General features: G+C 35.6%; 2 protein-coding genes, 1 long non-coding RNA gene and 1 pseudogene across 5 annotated transcripts; 2 read left to right on the forward strand and 2 right to left on the reverse strand.

Moving 5' to 3' along the window:
• Nucleotides 1–3,151: 3,151 nt before the first annotated feature.
• Nucleotides 3,152–5,162, forward strand: LOC104752059 (BTB/POZ domain-containing protein At2g24240). Its single transcript, XM_010474125.2, has one exon. The coding sequence runs from the start codon at nucleotides 3,645–3,647 to the stop codon at nucleotides 4,965–4,967; it is 1,323 nt and encodes a 440-aa protein (XP_010472427.2). The 5' UTR covers nucleotides 3,152–3,644; the 3' UTR covers nucleotides 4,968–5,162.
• Nucleotides 5,163–6,715: 1,553 nt separating this feature from the next.
• Nucleotides 6,716–9,275, reverse strand: LOC104702943 (F-box/kelch-repeat protein At1g64840 pseudogene; annotated as a pseudogene). Of its 2 annotated transcripts, none has more exons than XR_015562495.1 (3): nucleotides 9,002–9,275; nucleotides 8,671–8,820; nucleotides 6,716–8,427 (listed from the first exon to the last, which is right to left on the reverse strand). The product of XR_015562495.1 is annotated as an F-box/kelch-repeat protein At1g64840 pseudogene, transcript variant X2 (transcript). The 2 variants fall into 2 exon arrangements; XR_015562494.1 differs by having other exon boundaries at nucleotides 8,671–8,873; nucleotides 9,002–9,273.
• A 3,153-nt stretch (nucleotides 9,276–12,428) lies between these two features.
• On the reverse strand, nucleotides 12,429–17,806 carry LOC104705000 (transcription factor LRL1). Its single transcript, XM_087459659.1, has 6 exons — nucleotides 17,288–17,806; nucleotides 17,041–17,211; nucleotides 16,838–16,903; nucleotides 15,777–15,842; nucleotides 15,335–15,391; nucleotides 12,429–13,116 (listed from the first exon to the last, which is right to left on the reverse strand). Exons 1-6 carry the CDS (start codon nucleotides 17,747–17,749, stop codon nucleotides 12,709–12,711), a joined length of 1,230 nt encoding a protein of 409 aa, XP_087315785.1. The 5' UTR covers nucleotides 17,750–17,806; the 3' UTR covers nucleotides 12,429–12,708.
• On the forward strand, nucleotides 13,290–14,984 carry LOC147941840 (uncharacterized). Its single transcript, XR_015562496.1, has 4 exons — nucleotides 13,290–13,704; nucleotides 14,099–14,169; nucleotides 14,287–14,384; nucleotides 14,473–14,984. It is a non-coding gene; the product is annotated as an uncharacterized LOC147941840 (long non-coding RNA).
• Nucleotides 17,807–18,117: the final 311 nt, after the last annotated feature.

The following is an 18,117-nucleotide window of genomic DNA, read 5'->3' on the forward strand; positions in this document are numbered from 1 at the left end:
TTCAAACCTTACAATCGGTTTCTTCTAGAGTTTTTTCTCGGTTGACTAATTTATTTATTTATTTAAGAAAACTTAGAAATAATTATTAAATGAATTGTTATCTAACGTCTTCTGCTGTTCTGTTAGTACTGCCTTTGAGTATAATTTTTATACATTTAATTAAATGCTATATAATATAGTAATTTTTGTTAGTCTTGTCAATATGTCAAATTTAAACCTGCAAAATATATACTGATAACCAATCTAAAAATCAAACCCAAGGAGTTTAAACAACGACAAAGAACAATTGGTACACATTGGACGTCCTAGGAAAATTCGTCCATAGAAATGCAGTTTAAATAGAAAAATATAATTGATGTATCCGAATGAGGCGAGTGCCTTGGAAGTACAAACAATTAAAGTTTAAAATGGATATAATAGGGACAACTCATATTGTTTGACTATTAGTTTTCCTTAATTTAGTTAGAAAAATCAAAGTATTATGGTCTATATAATTATAATAATAACACTCTCAATCATGTTTTGGACCGAAACACGAAGAAGAAGCCAATGTTGGTGTGCCGTCCACGACCCGCATGACCCTCATTGACGTTGAACAATTATATACTAATATAAAGAATTTTATGACATACAGAAATGATTTAAATAGATTAAGAAAATGTTAAATTGTATAACGACGTTAGCTAGGCCCTCTATCTCATTCTCATCATTTCGTTAGCGCGAGGACCAAATGGACCGATACAATGTAATTTCATATGGTGAACAAAACTTAAGAGATAGATTAGGTCGTTGCTTTACAAAGAGCCAAAGACATATATACATATCGTATAGGTCTATATGATATACTCCTTTGTTTGGTTTGGTTAGAGTATTATAAAAATGAAATATTTTTGACCCGTATCAAATCCTGCAACTAAACATAATTTATTGGTGAACCTGAACCATAATAAACTAACTTATACTATATGAATAAAAACATGTTTTGAATTGAACCAATACTTTGTCTTACTCAAGTGGATATTAATGTCGCCAATTCTTTAGCCTTTTATGGTCTGTAATAAATCACTTTGGTTCTCTCTTATCTGAAAACCATAAAATTGCGCACATTATCTTCTCATTTACTTGTTCTCACGAAAAAAAAGTTCTTACTCTCTTTTTTATAAGATAGTATAAACTAATCCTATTATATTTCTCTAATTATATAAATTAACGGAGACGTACTAACAATGATTAAATAAGATTTCATTTCTCGTAAGTTTTCCTATTATAAATTTAGAATTTTAACATATTTTTTAATTATACTTTGATGATGACAAGACAAATAATCAAAACTTAACCCTAAAATTGCCGAGAGAGAGAGCCGCCACCAACTTCGATCCGCCTCTCCGGTTGTCCTTCCGGTGCCGGAGAGGGCTTTGTCCCGATTAGTTTTTCTTCTCCTTGTAGTTCCTTTTCAGTCTACCGCTTCTTGCTATAGTGTCGCCGTCGGTTTGGATGCTTCTCGAAGGTGGTGGATCCGGCGATTCCTCGGTGTGTGAAGCGAAGATCCGTTGGGTGGAGGTCGTCGGTGAAGGCTCTGATGCAGACCTTGGTGGACAGCGTCGGATCTTGGGCATGTCGGGTGGATCTGTGGCGAATTAGTCTTCTGTTTTGTCACTAGTGGTTTGTGGCGGTTGGATGTCGCTGGCGGTTGTCACTGGCGAAACCGGTGCTTTGTGGCTTCGGAGAGCAGTGAGGGCTGAAGCTTTCTTCGACAAGCTTCAGTGGTGGGGTTTAGGTTCTTCTTCAAATCTTACCTCTCATATCAGCCATGGCGGTGTCCTGCAGCAAGGGTGGTGGAGTTTTTGTTTTTTTTTTTTCAGTCTGGCCAAGTGGTGAATGTCTCGTAACTGAACGGAAGTGATGTCGTCACTTTGAACTTGCACTGTGAGGTGATGATATGTTAGTATGTGCTCCAATTTCTAATTTTGATGATTAGCATTCTGGTTTTGTATAGTTAGTTCGGAGAACCATCTATTTCGCCGGTTATTATAGCTTCATGACTCTTCATGACTCTTGGTCGGGTCAGTCGGATGTATTGTCCGTTTTAGGTTTAAGATCGGAACAGGGGAAAACCAGAGAGACCAAGCTTTTCAGATAATGCGCCTTTGGGTGTTGAAGCTATTGAGACAAGTTATTCACGTCGATCATGAGGATCTCATAGCTGGGTTTTGAGCTGATTTCAGTATTAGCTTAGGCCTCCTCTGTGTTAGTATTTGTTTTCGTGTCATTTATGTCAATTTATATGGTTTAAGAGATGATTTCACTCCGAGTCGTGGAGTGTTATCTATCTCATTATGGTTAAAAAAATGCAATAGTTCTCGATTGGGTAGCGTTGGATCCGCCTAGTGTTCTAGGGTTGTACTTGATCAATCAATACATTTGTTTTGGTCCAAGTCTAGAGAGGTGAATGTAATGTGCTTTTAATTTGGTTGTAACTTTGATTTGGTAAATGAAAGTTGATGTTGAGCCAAAAAAAAAATCAAAGCTTAACAAATCACAAATGATTGGTTATTATTAAATCATGTTGAATCATTCCACTAACACGAAAAAATGTTTAAAAATCGATGAATATTTGGGAAAGTTTTATTTCGTTTGTTAATGCAATTAAGACATCAAATTATGATAAACATCAACTCACTCTTAACAGTTCATATTATCGTCGAATTCTTAAATTTCCTATTATAGCTCTAATAATCCTAATTTCTTGTGTAATTAGGTGCTAAAGATACAATAAGTCACAAAATAAATGTTTATTATATATATATATATATATATATATATATATATATTTCATTTGATTGTGAATTGTTCCACTAACTCGAACAAATTGTTTAAAATCGATATAAAATATCTTCTTATCTTTTATATCAGAGTTGTGTTCTTCGAAAGTCAATAATAAATAGACAAGGACATCACACTTGAGAAGATATTACCCAAAAAAAAAAAGATACAAACTACAGTATTGATATTTAATTGTTGTTATCTCCCCAATTCAACTTGACGTGCGTAGAAAATAAAGTAAACAAATTAATGGTTAATGAATATAAATATATCAATGAGATGAGGTGTGCTTATCTGAGAATGTTCTCCCGATTTAGCAATCGACTACACTAAACTATCAACCGTTGGATCAAAAAAAATAACCAAAACCTTAAGAACACTAACATCCAACGGTTCAGACATGTTCTTTTGTTTTGTCTTTATAATGTATAAATGTTGAACAACTGTTGTGTGTAAACAGAATGAAAAAAAAAAAGAAGCAGAGAGAGAGGAGAGAGAGAGTCAATTCAATTTCTGAAAAAAGTTCAAATTTTTTTTTTCTTTCAGGTCCATCTCATAAATTTTGATTTCACATTAATCAGAAACAGCTTCTTTCTCGTGTTCCCAGAGTTCAATATTTTTCAAATTTCCATCCAAAAAAGATCGAAGCTTTGGTTTTCTTCTTCGTTCTTGAGTATCTCTGATGAATCTTTCATGGCTTCTTGTCTTGTTATGAACATAAAAGATTCTTAAAATCTAATCTTTATTTTGTAATTTTCCGGGAAAAAAAACACAGAGACTTTCCTGGATTTTTTTTTTTTTCTTTCTCATCCTCTGTTTTGATGGGTATCTCAAAAGACAGGATCAAATTCAACGTTGGTGGAAGACTTTTCGAAACGACGGCGACGACGTTAGCTAACGCAGGTCGAGATTCTTTCTTCGGAGCATTGTTCGACGACGGATGGAACCTCTCACCGCAAGATTCTGTTATTTTCGTCGACAGAAACTCAGATTGCTTCGCCGTTCTTCTCGATCTCCTCCGTACCGGAGACCTTAACGTTCCCGCCAACATACCAGAGCGTCTCCTTCACAGAGAAGCTTCTTTCTACTGTTTACTTGACCACGTACGGTCCGCCAGATGGGGTCCGTTCGATGGTAACCGTCTTCGTCTATCGGATTCTGTTAAAGGAACATCTCCCGGAGATGGAACCGCCATCAGGGCGGGACCTGATGGCGGTTGTTGCGTCGCGCACGGGAGTGTTGTCCATGTGTATGATTGGATGTTGGAAGAACACTCTCCGATAAACCTTGATTACCAGAGAGTCAACGATGTTGGCTGGATTGATTCAGATAACATTGTACTCTCTGCTTGTGAGAGATTAGGGAGAGGAGATGGAGGCATGGGACTGTTCAGTTCGTCTTCCGGTGATCTTCGGTATAAGTTTCAGGTTTCTCATGAGAATCAGGTGAAGAGTTATACCGCTGGAGCTTTGAGTTTTTCGCCGGATTATGAGATTTTCGCGAGCTGTAAAGGTCGGAGTAATGAATACGGGATCGGAGTTTGGGATCAGATAACCGGAAAACAAACTGACTTCTTCTACGAGAGTCCCGGTTGGTCACTTGGTGATGCTGACAAGCTTCAATGGTTGAATGGTAAGAGTTGTCTTCTTGTGGCTACATTGTTTCCAAGAAAAGACAACTGTTACATTAGCTTGTTGGATTTTCGAGACAAGAACATGGTTTGGTCTTGGTCTGATATCGGGTCTCCAATGGCGATAGATGAGAAGAGAGTGAGAGATGCAATAGCTATGGAAGATAGCAATTCGATTTGTGTGGTGAATGAGTTTGAGGATTTGGGGTTTATTGATCTGAGGATGTATGGAGGAAGTGTGAGGTGGAGTTCGAGGAGTAAACTGATGAAGAGTAAGATGCCTGACGAGCCTTGTTACCCGAAACTGGCTTTGCACGAAGGTCAGCTTTTCTCATCGATGAATGATTCCATCTCTGTGTTCTGTGGACCAGACTGGGTCTTAACTTCCAGGTTAAGAAGAAGCTATGGTGGCTCAATCTGCGATTTCTCCATTGGTGGCGATCGGCTTTTCGCATTGCATAGTGAAGAGAATGTGTTTGATGTTTGGGAGACTCCGCCTCCTCCTATCATCTGATTCACAATACTCTGCTCTGCTTTTTTCACGTTTGCTTGTTTCAATTGTGTGTTTAGAGCCCTTAGAAAACTACACAGAAAAAATAGCAGTAGACAAATACAACTATAGCAATAGACTGATCTTAGTGCTGTTCTATACAAAGAAAATGTTGCTTCTTGTGACCTGAAACTAAGAAATGATATGGATTTTATACGATTTTATGGCTCTTAAACCCATCACCCATAGTCTTCAGTCAATTGAAAAGTCTTAGTTTCAGTTTGGTTTATTTAATTCTCTTTAGACCTAACCTAATAAAGACCTAATCTCAATCTCAGTTTCTTTTAAGTTTTTTTTTTGAGGATTCGTTACCTTAATTAGGACATGTGAGTTGTTGCAACTGCTACTGTCTTTCGGGGGCAGTTAAAGATGGTCTTCAAGAATTTAGCTTTAATTTTTGGAAGGATCTTTCTTTTCTCTTTTACACTTTCCGGGAAAGTTTGTGGCGTAAGACTATGGGAGCTACAGTAGATATGTTCAGATCTTCAAAGAATCTATTCCTTTCATCACTTTGATATATTAGTCTACCCTCTCTGTTCCATTCTTAAAAGCTATATTCTTATTCAAGAACATTGTAAAGATGATATCGGCATAATATGTAAAAAAGTTGGAAAAGCTTACCTAACCGTTGAGAAAATAAAAGACTCGTTCAAGGCAAATTTTTACATTGCTTTATAAAGAGAATCAGATGCGTGAATTTTTGTATGTCTTATTGAGAGATTGCGATGATATATATACAAGAGCTAGTCAACTAGAAACTGAAATCTATCTAGTAGTTACAACAAAATATACACTACTTGCGGAGATTGTAAAACAGAGCAGATTATGCGGGAATATGCGATGATATGAGCTCCAATACTTTATTGAGAAAGTTTATAGGCAGAGAGAGTCTTCAGGAACTAACCGGTTAATAGCAATAAAGTTTTCCACTTTTCCTCTTTGTTATCTACATACATAATATTTGGTCCATATCGTCTGTCATCAAGCGCCAGTTCCATCCATGTGACCAAGAAAAGAGTTTCTGCATTGTGGCTTGATGTTTCAGTTGCGGACAGTGTCAAATTGTCCGAAAAGCTTCAACACCTTTGTCCAATTCTCTTATATAGCCTCGTTAGCTGCTGCCTGCTCTGGTGCCACAAAAATGGGTCTATAAGACATGCAATAGGTTGGTAGAGAACCTAAACACTTAAAGCAGCACAAGGTGTATTACCAAAATGGGTAGTCACAACGAACAGTTCCATCAAGCTGTGTTTCACTCTGCAATATGTAAAATGCAACAAGATGAAATAAAGTTTGAAGATCTCAAAATTAGCAGTGAACTCAAGTAAAATAACCAGAAAGATCTGTAGTGATGCAACCAATCATTCTGTACTGATGGCTCAGAGGGATGATGATTTGGTAGACCAGCATGTTCATCAAGGTTGGATCAGATCCTAGCATCTTCACTTTCACTGAACAGAAGGGGAGATGGAAGCTCCAAATGATAATTTGACTGATCTTTACCTATTCCTCCAAGAAAATATGGCAACGACTCAACAGCATCAGCATGAAGAGCAGGAATAAAGGGACCTTCTCGAGGGGTGCACAATTCTTTGCTTCTGCAACAGATGTTGATGTCTTGTCCTTCGTTTCGGCTACAATTTGTGTTACTGTTCTTTCAATTTGTGTGATAGGTTGTGAGGTTAAAGTGATTGGTTCAAACTCCACATCGATGAAAGAACACGGAGCCTGGTAACATTAATTTTAGGTAACCACTGCTCTAATTTAAGTGAGAAAAGTAAGAAATTTTTTCCCACAAACTAAAGCAGAAGTGTTAAACATGAAGATGTCTACAAAATTTTACACATAGACAACGCAACAACGCAGGTCTCTACTTTGAAAACCAGAATGTAGTACCCATAGTCACTAACCATAACGATCAAAAGGCTCTGAACAGAGTCAAAAGCAGGAATAGAAGCTGTTAATGTGAGGGTATGGCATAGTGGACAAGGACGACATTGTTTCTTTGCTTGCAACAAATTTGATAACAAGAGCATAACTGAATTATAGTTCTTCCAAACAAACTAAGAAATCCCAAGAATGCCTAACTACAGTAGACTTCTTCCACTAACAAGAATGCCTTATCAAAGTTACCATTAAGGTTAGTTGGCACACCACAGGTTAGAGGCCAGAGCACATCTGCTACAGATCGAGTATGTATATTTTCTGGCCTAGCGTTCAACCCGGAGAGTCATGACCGGAAAGGAAGTGTTGAGTTTCACCACAGGATTCTCCCTTGAGTATCTCCAACAATTGAGATCGTCTTCAGCGTTTCCTGTATGTACTCCATATTTAAAGGCGAAAGTTACATTGCTTGGCATATGGGTGCACAAAATCGAGTTCCCGGTTAAACCACAACCATAGGGAAGCTCCTTAGCTGAGATAGAGACATTTCCCAGTTGGCAAATAAAGAATACACAGTCTCCCAAATCGTTGACCTCAGCCCATGTACCAGCCTCCTCATCTAGCCTACACACTCTACATGTAAATCGACTGATATCCGAAACACCAAAAGGTGGGAACCTTACCTCAACCAGGAAAAGTTCATCATTGCCAGATAGAACCAGATAGGGTGCTATCTCTTGAGGCGAGGGGAACAGAAGAGTCACCTCTAGCGAATAAGGATCAATAACGACAATTTGTTTCGATAGAAAGTTTGCATAAAACCTGCCTTTAAAAGTAATTAAACCCGTGCAATAAGAAGTTGGAACGCCTTCAAGCCGCTTCCATCTCATTTCGACACTTGTTAACACGAGCAAATATCTAGAGGTGTTAAGAAGGACAACAAATTGTCCTCTTTTGTCCTCCTTGTTTAGCGGAAGAATAGCCATACTACTAAGATTCCAACCGATCATTCTGTACTGATGTCCCAGAGGGATGATCTGGCAGTCGAGCATGTTCAACAAGGTAGGATCAGATCCTGGAATCTTGACTTTCACTGAGCACTGAAGGAGAGATGGAAGAAGCTCCATATGATTCTCCTCTGACTCATCTCGGCCTATCCCTCCCAGAAAATACTCAGCAGCATCACTATCAAGAGGAGTTTTGACTCTAAAGAGGAACAAAGGAATCTTCTGGAGGGTGCACAAGTCTTTGCTTTCTAAAGGGAACTTGCCAAATGAGGGAAGAGAGTAACTCGGCCATAATAGGGAAGAAGGAAAGGGAAATGCGGATCGCCACGAGGTGCAAACAGAGCGAGCATGAACAACATCGAAACAGTTCTCCTCTTCTAGATGGGTGGAGATAAGGTAGAGTAGCTCTTCAGGGAGCTGAGACCAGTCTGACATTATCGATGATGGTGTTGATGTCTTCTTCTTGGTTTCGGGTTCTGCCATGTTTGCTGCTGATGAAGACAGGAACTTAATTGCTGCTACAATTTCGAAATCTGAAATAAAAATCACAACTTTGGTTTAAGGTTTAGGAACAGAGAAGATTTAAGATGATAGAAACTGCTGCAATTTGCGAGATTTAAAATAAAAATTACAACTTTATTTTAGGGTTTAGGGAACAGAGAAGATAGAATTGATTCTAACCCTTCTTTTACAGCAAATTCGCAGTTCATTATTAGAAAAGAAAACCCAAACATCATATTCATACACCGAACGAAGATTAAAGTGATAGCTCGTACCGTAAAGAAGTTGGAGCTGAATTTGAGATCAGTGCTTAGAGAAATTGTGAGGGACGCTTAGGGTTTGGCTTATTGTGGAAGACGCTTTGGCTGTGAGGGAAAAAGATGATATTTTCTTCGTCTTTTCCGTTGCAGGTTCTGCCATATTTGCTGATGATGAAGACAAAAGCTTACTGCTTTAGGGTTTGGTTTGCTGATGAAGACTGAAATGAAAAATTACAACTTTTTTTTTTTTATATTTTTAAAGGGTTTTTATCCACAGAACAGCTGATGTTTTTTTTTTTACACTCTATACAGCAAAATCGCAGAGATAAGAAGAGATAGGCCGTACCGTCGTAACTGCGATGAAAGAGTTGGAGCCGGAAGGTCTCTGAATGAAGAGAAGAGGGAGTGATTCTGATTAAAGCTATGAGAAATTGAGCATACAGATATGGAATCGCTTCTGCCTTTGTTGAACCAAAAAAAAAAAAAAAGAGAAGCAATTTTGGTACTGTCGATTGTGAAGTTTGGCTGACTGTGTGGTGGACTACTACTGTGGTGAAGACGCAGACGCTCTCTCCTCTCTGCTGGGGTAGTTGAGGCGAAACCAGCAAGCCTCTGTTTAGTGTAGAGGCTTTATTTAATTCGGGGAATAACCGAAGGAATTGGTCCGGTTAAAATCAAGTGGTGCCGGTTGAGACTTTGGGTTAATTTCGGATAAAACCGTGATGACGATGACGTTTTTGAGGGGATTGTCACCACAACGAAATTTGATTACGACATAACTTCGATATATGACATGGAGCAATGGTGAAAATGTGCTATGGCACTCCTTATACTTCATTACTTTGTTTCAAAATGTTTGTATTTTTAGTCCTTTTAGACCACTTCTCTAAATGGTAACGGGGTATTTACAACTATTTTTTTTATATAAACTTTGAAATTATAAAGTTAAAAATCTCTTTTAAAGTTCTTAAAATTTGTATTCCTCTAATGGTAGAACCATATTTGTAAATTTGGGGTTTTAAAAAATATTATTTTTGATTATAATATTTTAAATAAATTTATTTTGTTTAAGTTCAAAAATATTTTATAAAACTTAAAAAATATTGTATTTCTTAAAATTCTAAACAATATTACATAAACATATTAAAAATAGATATATAAATCATAAACAGAAAAACAATTAATTGTAATCTTGATTTGTTTTATATATGCTCAACCAAATCAGCTTCCAATTGTTAATGTATTGTTTGATCACGAACTCCATTTCGAATGCACATCATATTACCGAGATTTGAAAGTATATTTGTAGAATACATGAAATTCACTTGTGAAATTCTGTTTGTATGAATTTTGATACATCAAACTAAGTATACACATCTCGTTCGTCTTTAAAATATGATAGATGCTGTCATAATCTTTCCAATTTTATCTTATCCCAAATAAGAGCTTTGTTTTCTACAATAGCGAATTGAACTTGCCAAACTCCAAAAACATGTTCCACATCTTTATAGACAGCTTCTTGATGTGTAGCAAATAAAGATGCTCTAAAAATTTGTGGAATTGAAACCGATATGATAAAAGTTGCTCGTTTCGAATATATATCAACTGTGAGATAGTATGTCAAATGATACTTGTGTCTTTTGACAATGTAATTCACTTTTGGAGCTTGACTTTGTAATATATCATCAAAAGCTGGTGAGCGATAAAAAATATTGATATCGTTTAAGGTACCTGGAGGTCCAAAAAAAAATGTGTCATATCTAGAGATCTTGTGAAGGTACAACCTCTAAAATGATTGTTGGTTTTCCAAATCCACATGTATATTGTCATTTCCAAGCGGTGGAGCAATTATTCCACTTCCAATGCATACAATCGATGTTTCCTATCATCACAGGAAATATGTTTATCTCTCCAATATTGAGTAGTCATTGAAGATCTTCTGGTGTAGGTCTTCTTAGGTACTCATCTTCGAACAAATATATAATTCCTTCAACAGAGTGTTTCAAGCATGCAATCATAGTGCTTTCGCCAAATTGTGATTTCATGCTTGGAACATTTTGTTGAAAAAATCATATATTTATTCAGAGATGAGTACCTAAGAAGACTCACACCAGAATATCTTCAACGACTACTCGATATTATAGAGATACGCGGATTTCCCGGGATGATAGGAAGCATCGAGTGTATGCATTGGGAGTGGAACAATTGGCCCATCGCTTAGAAAGAATAATATACATATGAATCTGGAAAACTAACAATCATTTTAGAGATTGTAGCTTCACAAGATCTCTAGATATGACACACTTTTTTTTTACCTCCAGGTACCTTAAACGATATCAATATTTTTGATCGTTCACCAGTTTTTGATGATATATTACAAAGTCGAGTTCCAAAAGTGAATTACAGTGTCAACAGACACGAGTATCATTTGGCATACGATCTCACAAATGATATTTATTCGAAATGAGCAACTTTTATCTAACTGATTTCAATTCCACAAGGTCCGAAAACATCTTATTTGCTATACATCAAAAAGTTATATGCAAAGATGTCGATCGTGCTTTTGAATTTTTGGAAGCTAGATTTGTTATTGTTGAAATCCAACTTTTATTTGAGATAAGGTAAAAATAGGAAAGATTATAAGAGCATGTATCATATTTTACAGTATTATAGTAGAAGACGAACGAGATAAGTACTCTTTGATTGATGTATCAAAGTCGCACAAACAGAATCAAACAGAACTTCACAAGTGGATTTCACGTATTCTATAGATATGCCTTTAAATCTTGGTAACATGATGCACATTCGAAATCGAGTCCATGATCAAATAATATATCAACAATTGAAAGCTAATTTGATTGAGAATATATGAGAAATATTTGACACAACTCAGGATTATAACTAATCGTTTTGTTTCGTTTATGATTTGTATATCTATATTTTAGATGCTTTTACGTCATGTTGTTTACATTTTATGAAATGCAATAATTTTTAAGTTCTATAAAATAAAAAATATTTTGAAATTCAAACAAAATAATTTTTCTTTAAAATATTATAATTTTCAAATAATATTTATTAATTCTCAAAAACCAAAAATTTATTATTGGGGTTCTACCATACCATTGGAAAATGACAAATTTTAAATCTTTTAAAGAGAATCTAAACTTTAAATTGTTTAAATTTTGTATTAAAAATAATTATCAATCTTACCATTCGAGCATGAACTACATCGAAACAGTTCTCCTCTAGCTGCGTCGAGATACGAGGCAATAGCTCTTCAGATAGTTGAGACCAGTCTGGTATTGTCGACGATGTTGATGATGTCTTCTTCTTGTTTTCCGGTTCTGCCATGCTTGCTCATGAAGAAGTCGGAATCTAAAAATCACAACTTGCATATTTCAAAGTAGTTCCGAGAGATGCACATAAAATGTGTAGTGTCGCTCCATCAACAAGATAGATAGATCTTTTGATGGTTTATTCAGCTAGAAAAAAATGATAGGCATAGTAGTGTTTGTTCTGGACTAGATCCCGGTGATGTAGGAAAAACCGAACCCCGTTAACAAAGCTTGTATGTTATTTACTTTATACTCATGCAAACTCGAAATCGATCATACATGTACTTAAGTATATAGAGTTAGCCACAAATAATAGTTTTCATATCAAAAGTCTTGTATTCAATATATTTTGAGATTTTAGAGACGACATTAACCTAGCTGATTAAAAACCCAAAAAAAAGTGTATAACTTTTTTCTCCTAGCCAAATAGCCTTTGGATAAACAGAAATCAACTTTATTCATATAAAATAGAAACATTGCAAACATATTTAGAAAACGAGGAAAAGAAATGTCCCTTTGAGTGGTTTTATAGTAGTAGTAGTAGTTAAAATAACCAAAACTCTACGACAACTGCTGCGTCGTTCAAAGAACACATCAAACAACTTACTAAACCTCATTCTTCGTAGACTTTGACTTTATCTCCCCACTTCATCCCACTATCTCTGTTTTTTTTTTTTTGGTATCTTCTCTGCCTAACCCCAAAAGTAAACGGCCGTTATTACGGCTTCGAAACGGATACTGCCTCTTTAACGGCAATAGACGACGACCCCTCGATCACGCCGTTACCGTTACCTTTTAACTTCCCGTTACCGTTACCCATTGTTGTATTCGTGGACTGTATGGTCATGTTAGAAAGATTGGGAGAAGAAGGACCTCCGACGTCAGCAGCTCCAGGGATCAAAGGGTTACGGGTGGTGTGACAAGTGGCGGTTGAGATGGCAGTTGCTAAAGAGATTGGCATGAGACAGAGACCTTTCCCTTGAAGGTATTGCATGGCTGAGCCCATGTCTTCTTCCATTAACTTCGCCACTTGATGCTCCGTCATCGTAATGCTATCGTTAGAGTTTCCGGCCGTCTGGCTACCGCCGGCCATGGCGGAGGTTGCATTACCGTGGGATCCACCTGCCTGAATAAATATAAAAAGAGAAAAAAAAATCATTTTTGAAAGCGAAAAGACAAGAAAGTGAAACCCTAAGAGCATGATTATTGAGAGTTACTCAGTTGGTTGCTTTCTTATTTATGTCCGAAAAAAAATTAAAAAATCTAATAATATTGTCTAAAATGCGAGAATCGCTTCTCCAGGAAGGAGCGGAAGCAACCCATAAGGAACGGTACGTGTCAAATTTTGGTTGGTTGTCGGATATATAAATTTTTTTTTTTTTTCATTTTCTTCTCTCTCTTTCGCGACCCTTTCTCATTTCTCTCTTGAGGTTAACGGTGAATCGGCGATAGATTCACTTCAAATCCGGAAAAATCGATTAAACTCGAGGGTTTTGGTGATTGACACCGATTTGTTTACGGATCGGCTTCCAATCACAATTGTTGTCATGTCTTATTCGCTTCTGTTCTCAAGATCCTGAATTTTCTCCAAGCTTTCATCGGTGTATCGATCATAATCTACTCGATTTGGATGCTCGATCAATATAACCATCATGTTCCCCCGTTAAACCTCCTCCGTCTTAGCCTCTGGCGGCTTCATCTCTAGAAAACGAAGGTATGTTGGGTATCTTTCTCTCCGATTCTATTTGTATGTCGTCGCCTCTCATAATTAAGTCTAACATCAAAACAGGGGCGTATAGACTTAATTAGATTCAATGTCGTCGCCTCTCATAATTACATTAAAAAAAGTACTTGGGTTGGGTGTCAATGATTTATGTGAATGTGTATGTTGTGAAGTAGCTTTTGATTTGGGAATCAAGAGGTTGCTGAGCAACCAACAGTTGATAAGGACAACTTAAAACAACAGCCCTAATTAGATATTTGGTTGCTCTTTTGATGTAAATGTCGGGTTAAAACAGTTTGGTTGCTGTCATTTGCTTTTGCTCTGGTTTGTTTCACTTCAAACTCCAAAGAATGTTGTTTTGATTTTGATGAAACTGATGAAGCAGGTAGCGAGAGTAATAGTGCAACGTTGACATTTGATGGTGTTGATAAAATGGGTGAAAGGCTTGCTAATGAGGTATTTAGCCAGCATTGTTGTTTTCACTTTGATCTGCAAAGTTTATGAAATTATATTTCTCTTTGATAAAAACTGCTGGTCTTTTATTTACTTTGTCGTCGTCCTCTACGAGAAAAGTAAGCAAGGGAGACAAGAATGTTACACACTACTAGTCTTTTATTTTCTTTGTCGTCGTCTCAACAGTGGTCATTCCGGTTATAACCAGTTTCTTCCAGGTTTGTGTCTGAAATTGCAATGTCCTTGAGATGAAGTTTGGACCTCAAAAGTAGCTTGCTTAATTGATTTTTGGTTGTGTCCCTGCAGCGGTTCCTGCTCCTGTGGTCCGAAGACCAGTTACTATTTAAACAGAGGCTTGACTCTGTTGTTTACTTGTTGTACAGCTTCTGGTCCAGTGGCTATAGTTCAGAAGGTAACTGGTTCATGTGTCTCAAAGGGAAGGACTTACTACAGATACTCAACAACTGTGATTAACAAATCTTCTAGACCTCTGAAAAGTCTCAACCTTTCGATCAAGAATCTATATGGACCAATCTGGGGGCTCTCGAGATCATGCAATTCGTTCGGTCTACCCTCTTGGATGCACTCATTGCCATCCGGGAAATCCCTAGAGTTTGTCTACATTCACTCAACATCACCGGCCAATGTGGCAGAATCAAGCTACACTTTGGCTTGACCAAACAACAACTACACTCAAAGGAATCAGTGTGTATAGGTCCAAATTTTAACCAATTAAACAAGTGTAAAACACTAATAAGGTAAAATATGCCTTGAGTAACTTTTTTGGGGTTCTCTAATAATAGGTTGATTTTGCTTAAGTTCTTTTAGGGTTGCTTTACTTAATTTATGATTATTTATATAATTAATTAATGTGAGAGTAACTATAGTGGGTTACTCCACTAATGATGGTCTAAGTGATAAAAGTCGGCACGCGTGCTCTGTTTTTTTTTTTGTGCTATGTTTTAGAATTTTAGAATTATATATATATATATATACTTTTTTTTTTCTGGAAACTTTTTTACATATATTTTGTTTTGAACGTCTTGCATGATACTTTATCTAATTAACATAACTTGTATAATTTCTTAATTTTATCCATTGCCTAAAATGTTTATTGGAAATTACAAAAAAAAAAAAAAAAAAGAGTAGAGATAGTAAAATGAAATACCTCAGAGATTTGAGAAGAAACTGAAGCAGCTCCTCCCAATCTGCTCATGCTCAGTACCTAAAATGCATAATTAAATTCATTACAGAATTATGAAGTCCACTGGTCCACCACTTTTTAATCTTAAATATATATATACAGTATATAACCTGTGTATATGTCATAAAATCCAGAAAATTATTAATTAATTATATAAAATTTTGAGAGGGAGCATAAGGAATTTTAGTGGCAGAGGCCCATATTTGATTAAATGTTATGTAGAGATGGTACTAATAATATGTCAGCTTTTCCTTTTGTTTGATATGTCAACTAAAAGGCAAAGAAAGAATCTTCCATCAATACTGAAGTGAATAAAATAAAAACAAAATGTACTTTGTAAAAAAATTTACCCTATTGTATAATAAAAAAAATAACTGTAAAAGATATGAGAGAGAGCGAGATTCACCTTGACTTGGAGTTGTAAAAACTTGACATAATCTATAATCTCATCGAGCATCGATGCCTTGTCTGTCTGTCAATTATATATCAAACAAATAGTATAAAAATCTGTCAGAACTGAGATCTTAATCCATTTATTACTGCATTAGTTAACTTTATTATTGTAGCCCAATTAATTAGCTAATCAGTGTTTAATCATTTGATTGATGATATACAGTAGAACCTCTATAAATTAATACTCGGTAAATTAATAATCTCTATAAATTAATAAATTTATTCGGTTCCAAGTTGGGACTAGTGTCATTTTTGACATAATTCGATAATATAATAAGATAATAATTTTTTTGAAAATCCTTTGTAAATATATGGTCCCAACAATAATAAAAATTAATAATTACATAAGTTATCTAAATATATGTGTATATATACACATTAATTTTTATTAGAGTTCATTTTTAATATTTTTACTATATAAAAATCTTTGAGTACTATCTTCAAAACATAATAATTTTTATTTTTATTTTAATTGATTTTATAAAACTAATAATAATAATGATTAAATCTTATTTTTAAATTTTTTTAACTAAATTAGGAAAGTCTCTTTATAAATTAATAATTATTAATTTATCGATAAATTAAAATCCCTATAAATTAATAGAATTTCATGGTTCCAACATTATTAATTTATAGAGGTTTTATTGTATACTACTCCATCTCTATATATATGAACTAAACAACCACCAATTATATTAGTAAAACAAAACACATGAATTTGCTTATAAACCTACTCTTAGTTTTTGGTCAATAAATATTAACTCCTAAAAGTTGTAGTTGGCAGCTTAAAAACCAGTATCTCTTAAACCACTGGACGAAAGTTCCTGATCATTTTTTTTATACTTTATTTCAATTCTAGGTTCTAGATGCAATTATGGATCATACAAATCCAGAGTTGATAATGATGATTAAAATGATGAAAATGACGTTTAAAAAATATATTATCCATTTACAACCAAATAAATCTTAATTTATGAAACTAAAATGAAAGTGAAAAAAAAAAAAAAAAAAAACCTTATTGCCGTTTGGGACGAGTTCTTGAAGAGCTTTCATCCTTTCCGCAATTCTCTCTCTTCGTAACTGCCCCATTATAACAATTTTCAGAAAAATACTCAAAAAACCTATAGAAATTTTCAATTTCGACACCTTTCTCGGTAACTGTTACAAATTAATGCACCAAACATAATCAAATAAAAATGGAAAATAAAAAAACTAACCCTTTCGGCGATACTGTGAGGATCAGTTGCTTGACCTCTCCTAGCTCGTACTTTAGTCCTACTCTGCGGCGGAGCCACCACCGTACCACCAGTAGCTGTAGACGCGCTTGCCTGCGGTTGCGATGGCGTTTGCGTTTGTCTTTCTTGGTTCATCAATCCACCTCCCGATCCCTATATAGATTTCATCATCAGTTACAAAAAAAAAAAGTTTAAAGTTATAAGAAATAGATAGAGAGACTATATATACCTGAGGGATATGAAAGTTAGGAAGAGATCCTGAGGCGGCGAAGCCATTGTAAAGAGCGTGGACGGAGGAGCCATCAGTCAAAGGCATCATCATGATCTGCTGATTTCTTGAGTCGACGTCGTGGCCGTGGAAGCTATCGGAAGGAAGAGGAGGATGAGCATCGTCGACGACGGATGGCCATGGGGCGGAGGAAAAGATTTGATCGAGGAAGTCTTCATGGTCAAAAGTAGTGGTGGCCTGAGTTTGGATATGGGATGAGGATGAAGAAGAAGGGGTTAGAAGAGAAGAGTTCATCATGATGGTGAATGATGATGGGCTCCTTCTTCTTCTTCTTCTTCTTTTTTTTTTTTTTTTTTGGGGGAATAGGTTGGAAATGTTGAGGTTTGGCTTAATTATTATAAAGAAGAATTGTTGTAGATATATATATATTTTTTTAATGTAGGGTTTAATTATAAATATCATTTTTTTTGGTGATGTTTTAAAAGGAAAAAGGAAAACATTTTATATACTTTTAATATTGTGGTTAGCAACCCATATGATAGTATTATATGGTGTGATGATGAAACAATGATTATCTTCGCCTCTTTAATTTCGTTTCCGTCTAGAGTTTTGTTTCTCTTTACTCCAAAACCTAATCATTCCTTTTTTTTTACATCTTAATGTATGTACATTTAATTATTGCTATTGTTATCTAAAGAGTTTGGATTATATTTGCTTTATATACTTTTTTCAGATACAAACTTAATTACTTCACCGTTTTTCTTTCTTTCAATCAGTAAAAGAACCTTTGATATGAATGTCGTCATCAAGTCAGAATGCCTAGAAACTCT

Source organism: Camelina sativa, chromosome 7 (genome assembly GCF_030686135.1).
Source record: "Camelina sativa cultivar CO46 ecotype springtype chromosome 7, ASM3068613v1".
NCBI classification, from domain to species: Eukaryota; Viridiplantae; Streptophyta; class Magnoliopsida; order Brassicales; family Brassicaceae; genus Camelina; species Camelina sativa.